This window comes from Saccopteryx leptura, chromosome 3 (genome assembly GCF_036850995.1).
Source record: "Saccopteryx leptura isolate mSacLep1 chromosome 3, mSacLep1_pri_phased_curated, whole genome shotgun sequence".
Classification (NCBI taxonomy): Eukaryota; Metazoa; Chordata; class Mammalia; order Chiroptera; family Emballonuridae; genus Saccopteryx; species Saccopteryx leptura.
Genome location: NC_089505.1, coordinates 243879351 through 243892893, shown reverse-complemented (window position 1 = coordinate 243892893; position 13543 = coordinate 243879351). Strand labels below are relative to the sequence as shown.

General features: G+C 39.5%; 1 protein-coding gene across 3 annotated transcripts in view; it reads left to right on the top strand.

Moving 5' to 3' along the window:
* ALMS1 (ALMS1 centrosome and basal body associated protein) overlaps window positions 1-13543 on the top strand; it is a 236177-nt gene that overhangs the window by 183597 nt on the left and 39037 nt on the right. For all 3 annotated transcript variants that reach the window (XM_066377980.1, XM_066377981.1, XM_066377979.1), the window contains one exon: window positions 12168-13324. In XM_066377980.1, the coding sequence (XP_066234077.1) occupies window positions 12168-13324 (1157 nt within the window). The remainder of the gene's footprint in view (window positions 1-12167; window positions 13325-13543) is intronic.

The window sequence follows — 13543 nt, the reverse complement described above, 5'->3', positions numbered from 1 at the left end:
ATGGGAAAGCAACAAAAGACGATAGAAATGTGAAATCTGCACCAAATAAAAGGAAAACTCTCCCAGTTTCACACCTATTCAGTGCAGTTCGATGTGGGCTCACGTACAGATTTTTTAGGGCTCCTTAGGTAGCTATCCCACATAGCCTCTACAGACTCATCACTGACTGATGGCCTACCAGAACGGGGTTTCTCCACCAAACTGCCGGATTCCTTCAACTGATTATTCCACCGAGTAATGTTATTCCTATGTGGTGGCGCTTCATTATGAACGTGCCGATATTCACGTTGCACTTTGGTCACGGATTCTAATTTAGCGAGCCACAGAACACACTGAACTTTCCTCTGTACCGTCCACATCTCGACTGGCATGGCTGTGGGCTGCTCCGCTGTATACATGGTGTTATGTCATCATCTGCGCATGTGCACATGCTGCCACATCCTACAGAAACTGGGAGGGTTTTCCTTTTATTTGGTGCAGATTTCACATTTCTATCGTCTTTTGTTGCTTTCCTGTGACCGGTCAAAAGTGCACCATGATTTTAAAGACACACTGTAGATGCTCTGTCCTTAAGGAGGTGGAGCATAGCTAACCATTCTTTAAGAATGGGTTTTGCCCTGGCCGGTTGGCTCAGTGGTAGAGCGTCGGCCTGGTGTGCAGGAGTCCCAGGTTTGATTCCCAGCCAGGGCACACAGGAGAAGCGCCCATCTGCTTATCCACCCCTTACCCTCTCCTTCCTCTCTGTCTCTCTCATCCCCTCCCACAGCCAAGGCTCCATTGGAGCAAAGTTTGCCGGGTGCTGAGGATGGCTCTGTGGCCTCTGCCTCAGATGCTAGAATGGCTCTGATTGCCGCAGAGCAACGCCCCAGATGGGCAGAGCATTGCCCCCTGGTGGGCGTGCCAGGTGGATCCCGGTCAGGCGCATGCGGGAGTCTGTCTGACTGCCTCCCTGTTTCCAACTTCAGAAAAATACAAAAAAAAAAAAAAAAAAAGGAATGGGTTTTGTACCCTGGCTGGTGGCTCAGTGGATTGAGAGTTGTTCCAGAGGGCCAAGGTTGCTAGTTCTATCCCAGGGTCACCAGCTCAGTCCTGAGGGCTCCAACTTGACCCTGAGGTCAGCAGTTCAACCTTGGTTAGGGCACATATGAGAAGCAATCAGTGGGGTGCACAACTAAGTAGAACAATGATTGATGCTTTTCTCCCTACCTCTGCCTCCCTCTCTCTCCCTTTTTCTCTCTCTCTCTCCCTTTCTCCTTTCCCTCTCCCTCTATTCTTTCCCTCCCTCTCTCAGAAAAAATATGTTGTACATAATAACTTCCTTCCAACAAGTTTAGTATAGGAAAAGAAAAAAGTAACTTTATAGTGGAGAAGCCTGACAAACAGGACCTCAAAGAAGTAGTCATGGTCAACATCAACAGTGATAAGTCATGCTGATGTTATGTATCCTTAATATGTGATGAGAATGCACTTCAGTTTTCTTCCTCAAAATCGTAACCTCAGGCCCTGGCCGGTTGGCTCAGTGGTAGAACATCGGCCTGGTGCGCAGGAGTCCCGAGTTCGATTCCTGGCTGGGGCACACAGGAGAGGCATCCATCTGCTTCTCCACCCCTCCCCCTCTCCTTCCTCTCTGTCTCTCTCTTCCCCTCCCGCAGCCGAGGCTCCATTGGAGCAAAGATGGCCTGGGCGCTGAGGATGGCTCTGTGGCCTCTGCCTCAGGCGCTAGGATGGCTCTGGATGCAACAGAGCGACGCCCCAGATGGGCATGCCGGGTGGATCCCGGTCAGGCGCATGCGGGAGTCTGTCTGACTGCCTCCCGGTTTCCAGCTTCGGAAAAATGAAAAAAAAAAATCGTAACCTCAGTCTAATCATAAAAACATCAGCCTGACCAGGCAGTAGCACAGTGGATAGTGTCCACATGGGATGCTGAGGACCCAGGTTTGAAACTCCAAGATCACCAACTTGAGTGTGGGCTCACTAGCTTGAGCCGCGGGGTTCTCAGCTTGAGCACAGGATCATAGACATGACCTCATGGTTGTTGGCTTGAACCCAAGGTTGCTGGCTTGAGCAAGGGGTTACTGGCTCAGCTGGAGCCCCCCCATCCCGTCAAGGCACATATGAGGAAGCAATCAATGAGCAACTAAGGTGCTGCGCCTACTGTTGATGCTGTTCATCTTTTTCCCTTCCTGTCTGTTTCTTTCTCCCCTTTGCTAAAAAAAGAAAAAAACATCAGACATACCCTAATAAACAGACATTCCACAAACATACCTGACCATTACTTCTCAAAACTGCCAGGGCTATGGAAAGCAAGGGAAGTCTGAGGAACTGTCATAGAAGGAAACATGATGTCTTAATATACCGTGGTATCCTAGATGGGATCCTGGAACAGAAAAAGGACATTAGGTATAAACTAAGGAAATCTGATAAGGTATGGACTTTGGTTAATAATAACAACGTATCTTTATTTATTTTCTCCCAAGACCTTTATTTGTCCTCACCAGGATTAATTACTTAACAGAAAAACAAAAGGGTGGGAATTTGGTATACATGGTGCCTCATTTACATCAAGGTCTTTAGGAGGCAGAGCATTAGTCCTACCATTGTATCACAACCTGTAACAGCAATGCCATTTCTCTTCCTTCTCTTTTTTTTTTTGTATTTTTCCGAAGCTGGAAACGGGGAGAGACAGTCAGACAGACTCCCGCATGCGCCCAACCGGGATCCACCCGGCACGCCCACCAGGGGGCGACGCTCTGCCCACCAGGGGGCGATGTTCTGCCCCTCCGGGGCGTCGCTCTGTTGCGACCAGAGCCGCTCTAGCGCCTGGGGCAGAGGCCAAGGAGCCATCCCCAGCGCCCTAGCCATCTTTGCTCCAATGGAGCCTCAGCTGCGGGAGGGGAAGAGAGAGACAGAGAGGAAGGAGGGGGGGAGGGGTGGAGAAGCAGATGAGCGCTTCTCCTGTGTGCCCCGCCCGGGAATTGAACCCGGGACTTCTGCACGCCAGGCCTACGCTCTACCACTGAGCCAACCGGCCAGGGCGTCCTTCTCCTTTTTTAAAATGTCTCTTGCACAGTCATCAGGCCCATAGACCTCGCACACACCAGCGCTGATGTACTACAGGGTCTTCTTTCCCACTACTGTCACAGTATAGTGCCTTCCATGTGTGAAAGCTTTTTTACATTCATCTGTTCACTTGATCCTCACATTCTATTGATTTATTAAATGTAATAAATATACTGTATTAATACAAGGTGTTAATAGGCGAAACTGGATATGGAGTATAGGGAAGCTATACTGTCTTCACAGTTTTTCTGTAAATTTAAATTATTCTAAAAAGTTTTATTCTTAAAAATTTATGTATTCATATGTGTCTTAAAACAGATTGATAAAATAGCTAAGATTGATTGATTACATAAATAAGAAAAGGTAAAGCTCTTCTTTACAGTATAGCACCAACTACATGTAATGAAGTAGAATTAGAAAATCTCCATATTATAATCATCATAATTACAATAGAGTTAAGGAAGAATCATCAGTGGGTGATAAAGCCATTGAGTGAAAATTTATTGGGGAGTGGGATATTTATACAGCCCCAAAATATCTTCCCACAATTCTTGTTAATTACAAAGTAATGGAAAGTTAACCTTTGCAGCGGCGAACTCTGGACATCATTTTAACCAAGTTATCAAAGTTAACATTACCAATAATGGGACAAGTTGAAATTATGTACTTTCCAGTTTGATTCACTTAGTGGGACACATTACTCATACAGACTTTTTGTCAAAATGTATAACTTGAATCTAATCACAGTGAAAGATAGACTCAAATTGAAGGACATTCTGCAAATAATTGGTGTGTCCTCTTCAAAACTGTTAGTGTCATGAAGTACAAAAAGCTGTGGAACTATTCTAGATTAAAGGAGACCAAAGAGACATGGCAGCTAAATGTAGTCATGATCCTAAACTCTACTAGTCCAGGGAGAAAAATTGCTATAAAGTTTTTGAAAAATTGCTGAAATTTAAACATAGATTACACACTAATATCTTATCAATGTTAAATATATTTGATAATTACACAGGGTATATAGGGGAATATCTTCCTTGTTAGGGTACATACACTATAGTTCCTGGAAATGAAAGGATATGATGTCCATAAATTAATTCCTAATGTTTCAGATAAAATATTAACAATATATATATAATTATAGGTTGTGAAAGTCAGAGATAAAGCCAGGGTAGCAAAATGTTAACAATTGGTAAATCTAAGAGAAATATATGAAAGTGTATTATACTGTTTTTTTGTAACTTTTTCATTGGATTGGAATATTCTTTTACAAAATAAAATGTTTGAAGAGTATACAAGATTTACCGGAAAGTGTCTGAAAAAGATGATAGGGATGGGGAAGGGTCTGGCTGTACAGAGTGTTAAAATGAATTACATACTGATAATAGTTCAAAGGTTGTTACTGGGGCAACTGACTTAAGTGATATACATCGATGAAAATAAACCTGAATATAATGAGAATTTATGGTAAAGGTGCAATTTTAGAACTGTTTGGAAAAGTTGGATTATTGAACAAACTTAGCTAGGAGTTGAGGGTACAGATTTAAGTGATAGCCCTACCTTACTGCTGTTGCCAAATTGGTATTGTTCAGAGATCTAAGTAAAAAATAGAGATCATGAAAGTTCTGGATGACGGCAGGGATTATTTATTACTTCTATATTTTTAATTTAAAAAAAATTTTATTGACTTTATTGGGGTGACATTGGTTAATAAAATTATACAGCTTTCTGGTGCACAGTTCTATAGTGCCATCATCTGTATACTGCATTGTGTTCACCACTCCAAGTCAAGTCTCTTCATCACCATCTGTTCTACCTCTTCCCTCTTTCACTTCCACCTACCCCATTTTCCTCTTTCAATCCCCACACTTTTGTCTGTTTATTAATTTTTTTTTGCTCAATCCCTTCACCTTTTTCACCTAACCTCCCAACCCCCATCCCCTCAGCTGTCAGTCTGTTCTCCATGTCTATGAGTCTGTTTTTATTTTATTAGTTTATTTTGTCCATTAGATTCCACATAGAAGTGAAATCATATGATACTTGTCTTTCTCTGACTGGCTTATTTCACTTTGCATAATAATCTCCAGTTCCATCCATGCTGTCACAAAAAGTAAGATGTCTTCTTTTTTACAGCCAAGTAGTATTCCATTGTGTAAATGTACCACGGCTTTAACTCTGCAATGACAATAGGGGAGCATATATTCTTTCCAATTATTCTTTTGGTTTTCTTTAGATATATTTCCATAGTGGAATTGCTGGATCATAAAGCAGATCCATTTGTAATTTTTTGAGGAAACTATACTGCTTTCCATAGTGGCCACATCAATCTGCATTCCTACCAACAGTGCCAAGGGTTCCCTTTTCTCCACATCCTTGCCAACACTTGTTTGTTGATTTTTTTTATAATAGCCATTCTGATAGATATGAGATGATAGTTCATTGTAATTTTGATTTGTATCTCTCTGAAGTTGAGCATCTTTTCATATGTCTATTTGCCATCTGTATGTCCTCTTTAGATAAGTGTCTATTCAGGTGTTTTGCCCATTTCTTCATTTTGTATTGATGATTTTTTGGTGGTGAGTTTTATAAGTTTCTTGTAAATTTTGGAATATATAAAGCCCTTATCAGATGTATTGGTGAATATGTTCTCCCATTCAGTGGATTGTCTTTTTGTTTTGTTGATGGTTTCCTTTGCTGTGCATAAATTTTTTAGTTTGATGTAGTTTCATTTGTTTATTTTTTCTTTTGTTTTCTTTGCCCAGGGTGATATATCAGAAAAAATGTTGCTACAAGACATATCAGAGATTTTACTGCCTATGTTTTCTTCTACAGTAAGGTGACAAAATCTAGAAGTCACAGAGGCAAAGATTTGATAAATTTGACTAATATTAAATTTTAAGTTTCTGCCTGGTAGAAAATACCATATACAAAGGTAATTTAAAATAGGAAATAGCAAAAAAACAATTTTAAGTTGATAAACTTGAGAAAAGGAAGCTAATTTTCTTAGTATGCAAAGAGCTTTTTATAAACCAAGGACACTCTGATAGAAAAACAAAGATCAGGAACAAGAATTTTAATGTTCGTTAAGTAGAGTCCTGGGGTGTCCAGTGGTTCAACAAAATAACAGAAGGGATCTTGGAGGAGGTGCACTAGAAGTCAAGGCAGGGTACAGGTAAAGAGAGCAGCAGGATCTGAGGCACATGCCTTCATTAGGGTTGGCTGGTGGAGTATATGAGTAGTTATCTTACATAAGTGTAACCATGCAATATTGGGTTTGTGACTGTTCATCTTCATTTAATATAATTTCCTCAAGATTCATTCATTATGTCATAAATTACAGGATTTTCTTCTTCTTATGTATATACCACATTTTATTTATTCATTCATCTGTCAATGGATGTTTAGGTTGTTTTCACATCTTGGCTGTTATGAATAGTACAGCAGTGAACAAAGGCTTGCTAATGTCTCTTTGAGATCCTAATTTCAATTCTTTTGGATAAATACCCATAACTGGGATTACTGGAATTATATGTATTAGTTCTATTCTCCCCAACACTTGTTGTGTACATATTTTTTTAATAGCCATTCTGACAGATGTGAGATGCTGCCTCATTGGGATTTTGATTTGTATTTCTCTAAAGATTAGTGATGTTAATCATTTTTAAATCTACCTATTGGCCACTTACATGTCTTTCTTAGAAAAGTTTATTCAAGTTCTTTGCCCATTTAAAAAAATTATATATTGATCAATTTTAGCAGAGAGAGAGGAGGGGAGAGAGAGGCAGAGAGGAAGCAGAGAGAGAGCATTATTTATTGTTTCACTTAGTTGTACACTTATTGGTTGCTTCCTGTACGTGCCCTGGCCAGGGATCGAACCTGAAACCTTGGCATTTCGGGATGACACTCTAACCAACTGTGCTCACTGGCCAGGGCCCCTTTGCCCATTTTTAAATTGGGTATTAATTATTTTACTGTTGTTGTAGTAATTATTTTACTATTGTTGTAGGAATACCTTGCATATTTTGGAGATTAACCCATTATCAGATATATGGTTTGCAGTATTTTCACTCTTTCTATAGGGTGCCCTTTCACTTTGTTGATTGTTTCCTTTACTCTATAGAAGCTTTTTATTTTGATACAGTTCCACTTTTTTGTTGTTGTTTTGCTTTTGTCACTTATGCTGTAGTGTCATATTTATGAAATCATTACCAAAACCAGTGTCATTAAGCTTTCCCCTTTGTTTGTTTTCTTCTAACAGGTTTACAGTTTCAGGTGTATAGTCCATCTTGAGTTGATTTTTGTGTATAGTATAAAGGAGTCCACTTCATTCTTTTGCACATGTGTGTCCAATTTTCCAACACCATTTTTTTTGAAAAGATTATTCTTTTCTCATTGTGTATTCAAGGCACCCTTATTGAAGGTCCATTGATTCTATAAGCATGGATATATTTCTGGACTTTCTGTTCTGTTGTTCCATTGGTCCCAAATAATCTTTTCTATCTTGTTTTCCTCTTTCCTCTACTGTATAAATTGTATAAGCTACACAAACTGAATAGTTATTCCCACTTGCCCATGGTACTCAATGGGGTGGGCAGGAGAGGCCAATATGATTATCAGGAAGCAGAGTGATACATGATGAGGTCCAAAAGTTATATAATACTTGTGTGCCTTGCTAAGGAGTTCGGATTTTGTTCTAAATGTAAGAGAAAACTGTTACAAGTTGTTTAATAGAAAATGACAAGTTCAATTTGCATTTTAAAAAGATTACTCTGTCCACTCCAGAAGAATACATTGGAAGAGGACAGGAATGGATAGGAGACCTCTTGGAGACATATAGAATTGTGGGAGGAAATGGATTGGACTTATGATTGATCAAGATTAATGACAAGAACAGAAAGGGTGTGGAAGATGAAGTTTCAAGGATGACTCCCAGAAGTCAGTTTGGGTTTGAGTAATGTGCCATTTATGGAGATGTACATTGAGAGAGGTACTGTTTTAGAGGAAGCTAGAATAGAGTTCAGTTAGGGACATTTAACATTTAAGATGGCTGAGATCCTAGAAAGAAGTCATAGCTAAGTCATAGTTTGAAATGTGAGTTTAGAGTAGTTAACATTATAGATTGTACTAAAAGCCACAGGGAAAGATGAAGTTACCTAGAAAGAGAATACAAAGTGGGAACATCCTCTGGAATTGGCTACACATGGAGGCCATTGATCATCTTAGCAAGAGCAGTTTTAGTTCAGTAGTATTGTTATACTCTGATGGCAGAGTGAATATGAGTAGGAAAAGAAGTAAAGAAAAGGAAAAATTGTATTTCCCATATTACAAGTTTGGCTCTAAAGAAGAGCAAAGAGCCTGACCAGGTGGTGGCGCAGTGGATAGAGCGTCGGACTGGGATGCGGAAGGACCCAGGTTCGAGACCCCAAGGTCGCCAGCTTGAGCACGGGCTCATCTGGCTTGAGCAAAGAGCTCACCAGCTTAGACCCAAGGTCGCTGGCTCCAGCAGGGGGTTACTCGGTCTGCTGAAGGCCCGCGGTCAAGGCATATGTGAGAAAGCAATCAATGAACAACTAAGAAGTCACAACGCGCAAGGAGAAACTGATGATTGATGCTTCTCATCTCTCTCTGTTCCTGTCTGTCCCTGTCTATCTCTGCCTCTGTAAAAAAAAAAAAAAAAAAAAGAAGAGCAAAGAAATGGGCCTGTCCCTGAGGGAAGATGGGAGTGTTTTCTAAATATATAATATACTAAATCAGGGGTCCCCAAACTTTTTACACAGGGGGCCAGTTCACTGTCCCTCAGACCATTGGAGGGCCAGACTATAAAAAAAACTATGAACAAATTCCTATGCACACTGCACATATCTTATTTTAAAGTAAAAAAACAAAACAGGAACAAATACAATATTTAAAATAAAGAACAAGTAAATTTAAATCAACAAACTAACCAATATTTCAATGGGAACTATTCTCCTCTCACTGACCACCAATGAAAGAGGTACCCTTCCAGAAGTGCGGGGGGGGGGCGGATAAATGGCTTCAGGGGGCCGCATGTGGCCCACGGGCCATAGTTTGGGGACCCCTGTACTAAATGATGCTTTCAAGATAAATGGAATGAAGCAGTAAGAGAAAGAGCCTGAAGATATGAGAGCGATATAATAGGGGTAGGAACCAAAATCTTGAGAGGAAGATAAGTTGGGCTCCACAGCACCAGAGAAGGAGCTTGCCTTGAAAAGCAGAGGTGGTTCTACTGTTGAATCTGATAAGGTTGTTGGTGCAGGTGGTTTGGCAGAAGGTGGCATTAGCGTTGCCTACATGGTCTCTCTAACCAGAATGTTCTTCACCTGCTGTCCTCTTTCAGTTTTCTTCTAGGAGATTTTTTGGTATTAGGTCATATATTTAAGGCTTTAATCAATTTTGCATTGATTTCTGTGTATGATGAAAGATAGTGGTCTAGTTTCATTCTTTTGCATATGGCTGTTCAGTTTTCCCAGAACCACTTGTTGAAGAAAGTATTCTTTCCCCATTGTGTATTCTGAACTCCTTTGTTATAAATTAATTGACCCTGTATGCATGGGTTTATTTCTGGGCTCTCAATTCTGTTCCATTGATCTGTCTTTTTTTAACTAAATACCATAGTTTTGATTACTATAGCTTTCTAATATAGTTTGAAATCAGGAAGCATGATGCCTCAGACAAACTTTGTTCTTCTTTCTCAAGATTGCTTTGATTGTTTAGTCTTTTGTGGTTCCACACAAATTTTAGGAATGTGTTCTAATTCTGTAAATGATATCATTGGAATTTTGATAGGGATTGCATTGAATTTGGATGTTGCTTTTAATAGTATGGACATTTTTATTTTATTTTTGTATTTTAAGTTGGAAACGGGGAGGCAGACAGACTCCCGCATGCGCCCGACCAGGATCCACCCAGCATGCCCACCAGGGGGCGATGCTCTGCCCATCTGGGGTGTTGCTCTGTTGCAACCAGAGCCATTCTAGCACCTGAGGCAGAGGCCACAGAGCCATCCTCAGCGCCCGGGCAAACTTTGCTCCAGTGGAGCCTTGGCTGCGGGAAGGGAAGAGAGAGACAGAGAGGAAGGAGAGGGGGAGGGGTGGAGAAGCAGATGGGCGCTTCTCCTGTGTGCCCTGGCGGGGAATTGAACCCAGGACTCCCACATGCCAGGCCGACACTCTACCACTGAGCCAACTGGCCAGGGCAGTATGGACATTTTAACAATATTAATTCTTCCAATCCATGAGCACAGGCTATCTTTTCATTTCTTTGTGTCTTCTTCAACTTCTTTCATCAGTGTCTTAAAGTTTTAGTGTACAGATCTTTTACTCTTTGGTTAAATTTATTCCTACGTATTTTATTCTTTTTGATACGATTGTAAATGGAATTATTTTTTTAATTTCTCTGACAATTTAATTTGTTGTTAATGTATAGAAACATAACTGATTTATGTATATTGACTTTATATTCTTCAGCTTTATTGAATTCATCCATTAGTTCTAACAGGTTTTTTTGGTAGTCTTTAAGATCTTCTATAATATATAATACAATGTCATTGCAAATAACAATTTTGCTTTTTCTGTTTTGATTTGGAGGCCTTTTTTTTTTTTTTTTTTTTGTCTAATAGGACTTTCAGTACTATGTTGAGTAGAAGTGGCCTTATTCCTGATCTTAGAAAAAAAGTATAAAATGTTTTACCTTTGACTATGACATATGGCTTATATTATGTTCAGGTACAATTTCTCTGTACCTATTTTGTTGACAGTTTTTATAATGAAAGGATGTTGAATTTTATCAAATGTGTTTTTTATTTTGCATCTATTGAGATGATCATATGATTTTTATCCTTCATTTTGTTAATATGGTGTATCACATTGATTGATCTGCAAATGTTGAACCATCCTTGCATTCCTGGAATAAATTCCACTCAATCATGTATATGATCCTTTTGTTATACTGTTGAAATGTGTTTGCGTCTATGTTCATCAGGGATACTGACTAATAATTTAATTGTAATTCTTTCTCTGGATATCAGGGTAATGCTGGCCTTGTAAAATGAGTTTGGAAGTATTCCATGCTCTTCTCTCTTTTTGAAAGAGTTTGAGAAGGTTTTATATTCTTTAAATGTTTGTTAGAATTCACCAGTAAAGCCATCTGGTTTTGGCCTTTTGTTCTTTGAGAGGTTTGATTGTCTTTTATATTTTAGACATAAAAACAGATTTCATGTGTCTACTATATTCTGGGAAAATTGCTTTCAGGATTCCCAGAGTATTTAATAAAGCCCTATTTGCCAATTATCTGTAGTAGTGAAAAGGATTCCATAATTATAAATGTTACTTTGTTGCATATATAAATGTTACTTTGTTGCATGTCTTTGTTTCTACCCATGACTTGGAACTCCACAAATGTATATTGATCCTGTATTACTGTTTACAGTTAGTTTTATGATAGTAAGATGTTATCACATCTAAAAATGCCCATTTTGACATAAAGTAGAGGCTGCCAAAAAGCAAATTTGGAGGATGTTAAATTTTGTGTTAGGTGTCTTTTTCCATGGTAAACAAGATTGGAGGGAAAAAATGTAAAGATGGTTCATGGAAAGGAATTTTAAGAGGCTCTAAAACATAAAGGTTTTTCTTTTTTATCCCTCACATTTAATTACTGATGATGAAATGAATTCTCAGGTTTCTTAGCTTAAAGAGGGGTTTCTCTCAGTTTTATCAAAAGAGTTGAATAAAAAGGCGGGGGGATAGAGAGCACATATCATAATACCCTACACGTAGCAAGCAGTTAATACAAAGCAACTGCTATTACAATCCAGAGGACCAATGTACCTTTCTTGAGGTCACATAGCCAGTCTGTGGCAGAATACTGCCCAGAATCCAGGTTTTCTGACCATGAGTCTCTTAAATGTTTTTACCATGCCAGTGTGGTCACTAGCCACAAGACATAAATCCTTTGTTCAGGCAGTGAATTTCCTGAAATTTTATATAAACTGTTATTTTTTGTTCTGCATGTAAAGAATTAAGTGTGAATACTATTTCTAAAAGGAATGGAAATGTTTTGAAAGCCTTTCATTTTTTTCTCCCTTTCAGAGTCCAGATGTCATTCAGAATTTGAAAACACTACCCATTCTGTGTTCAGGTCAGCCAAGTTTTACTTTCATCATCCAGTCCACCTACCAAGTGATCAAGATTTTTGTCATGAGTCCTTAGGCAGAAGTGTTTTCATGAGACATTCCTGGAAGGATTTCTTTCAGCAACATCCAGACAAACGATATACTTCTCTTCCTTACCCTTCTCAAAATGAGGAAAAAATGAAGACAGATTATACCAGAATAGAGAGCCTCAGCATCAATGTAAACTTGGAAAACAAAGAAGTGATACATCCTACTAAAAGTCAGGCTAGAGATTATGCAAAATGTGACAAACAAATTAGTGGTCAAAAAAGAGATTTTAAGGTCACCCCAGAGCCCACAGCTCAGCACAGTACAAGTTTGAATGAACTCTGGAACAAGTATCAGGAGCGACAGAAGCAACAGAAAACCCCAGGGTTTGGTGACAGGAGAGAACTGTCCTTGGTGGAGCGACTTGATCGTTTGGCTAAGCTTCTTCAGAATCCCATCACACATTTCCTTGGGCCCTCAGAAAGTACACAGGATGACAGGAGCGGGCAACGAGATGCTAAGGAGTGGAGTGGTAGACAGCAACAACAGAAAAACAAGTTTCAGAAAAAGAAGCAGTGTAAAAGCTTGGAGAAGTGCCATAAAAACATAGCAGGTCTTAAAAAAAGCAAGGAGCATATTACTCATCAAGCTGGAAGATCCAATCAGATTAAAATTGAACAGGTTAAATTTGATAAGTATATTCTGAGAAAACAGCCAGGTTTTTGTTATATAAACACTTCTTCAGATTCCAGACTCTCAGAAGATAGTGACCTGCTCACAGACACTGCCACCAATATCCTTTCTACCACCACTTCTCCAGTGGAATCAGATATTCTCACCCCAACAGATAAAGAAGTAACGTTGCATGAGAGGAGCAGCTCTGTTTCCACCATTGACACTGCCCGATTGATCAAGGCTTTTGGCCATGAAAGAGTGGGTTTGTCACCCAGGCGAATTAAATTATATAGCAGCATCGCCGACCATCAGAGGAGATATATTGAGAAGCGGAACAAGAACAAGAGAAAAGCATTGAGTACTGGTTATCCCCTAATAACTTCTGAACACACCAGAAGGAAACGCATCCAGGTACATGGCTACAAATTACATCATGGAATGTGACTGCCTTTTTCATGGACCTTTTAGTTAAGCTTTGCACACATGTGAAGAAAAGCCATTTGCCCTTTCCTCACTATAATACTTAACAACTGGAAAAGAGTGAGAAAGTGTAGTACAGTGCTATTGTGAGTTGTCGTTCTTTTCATAAACACTCATTTACAGATTACCCTTTGGTTGAAGGGCTTTGCT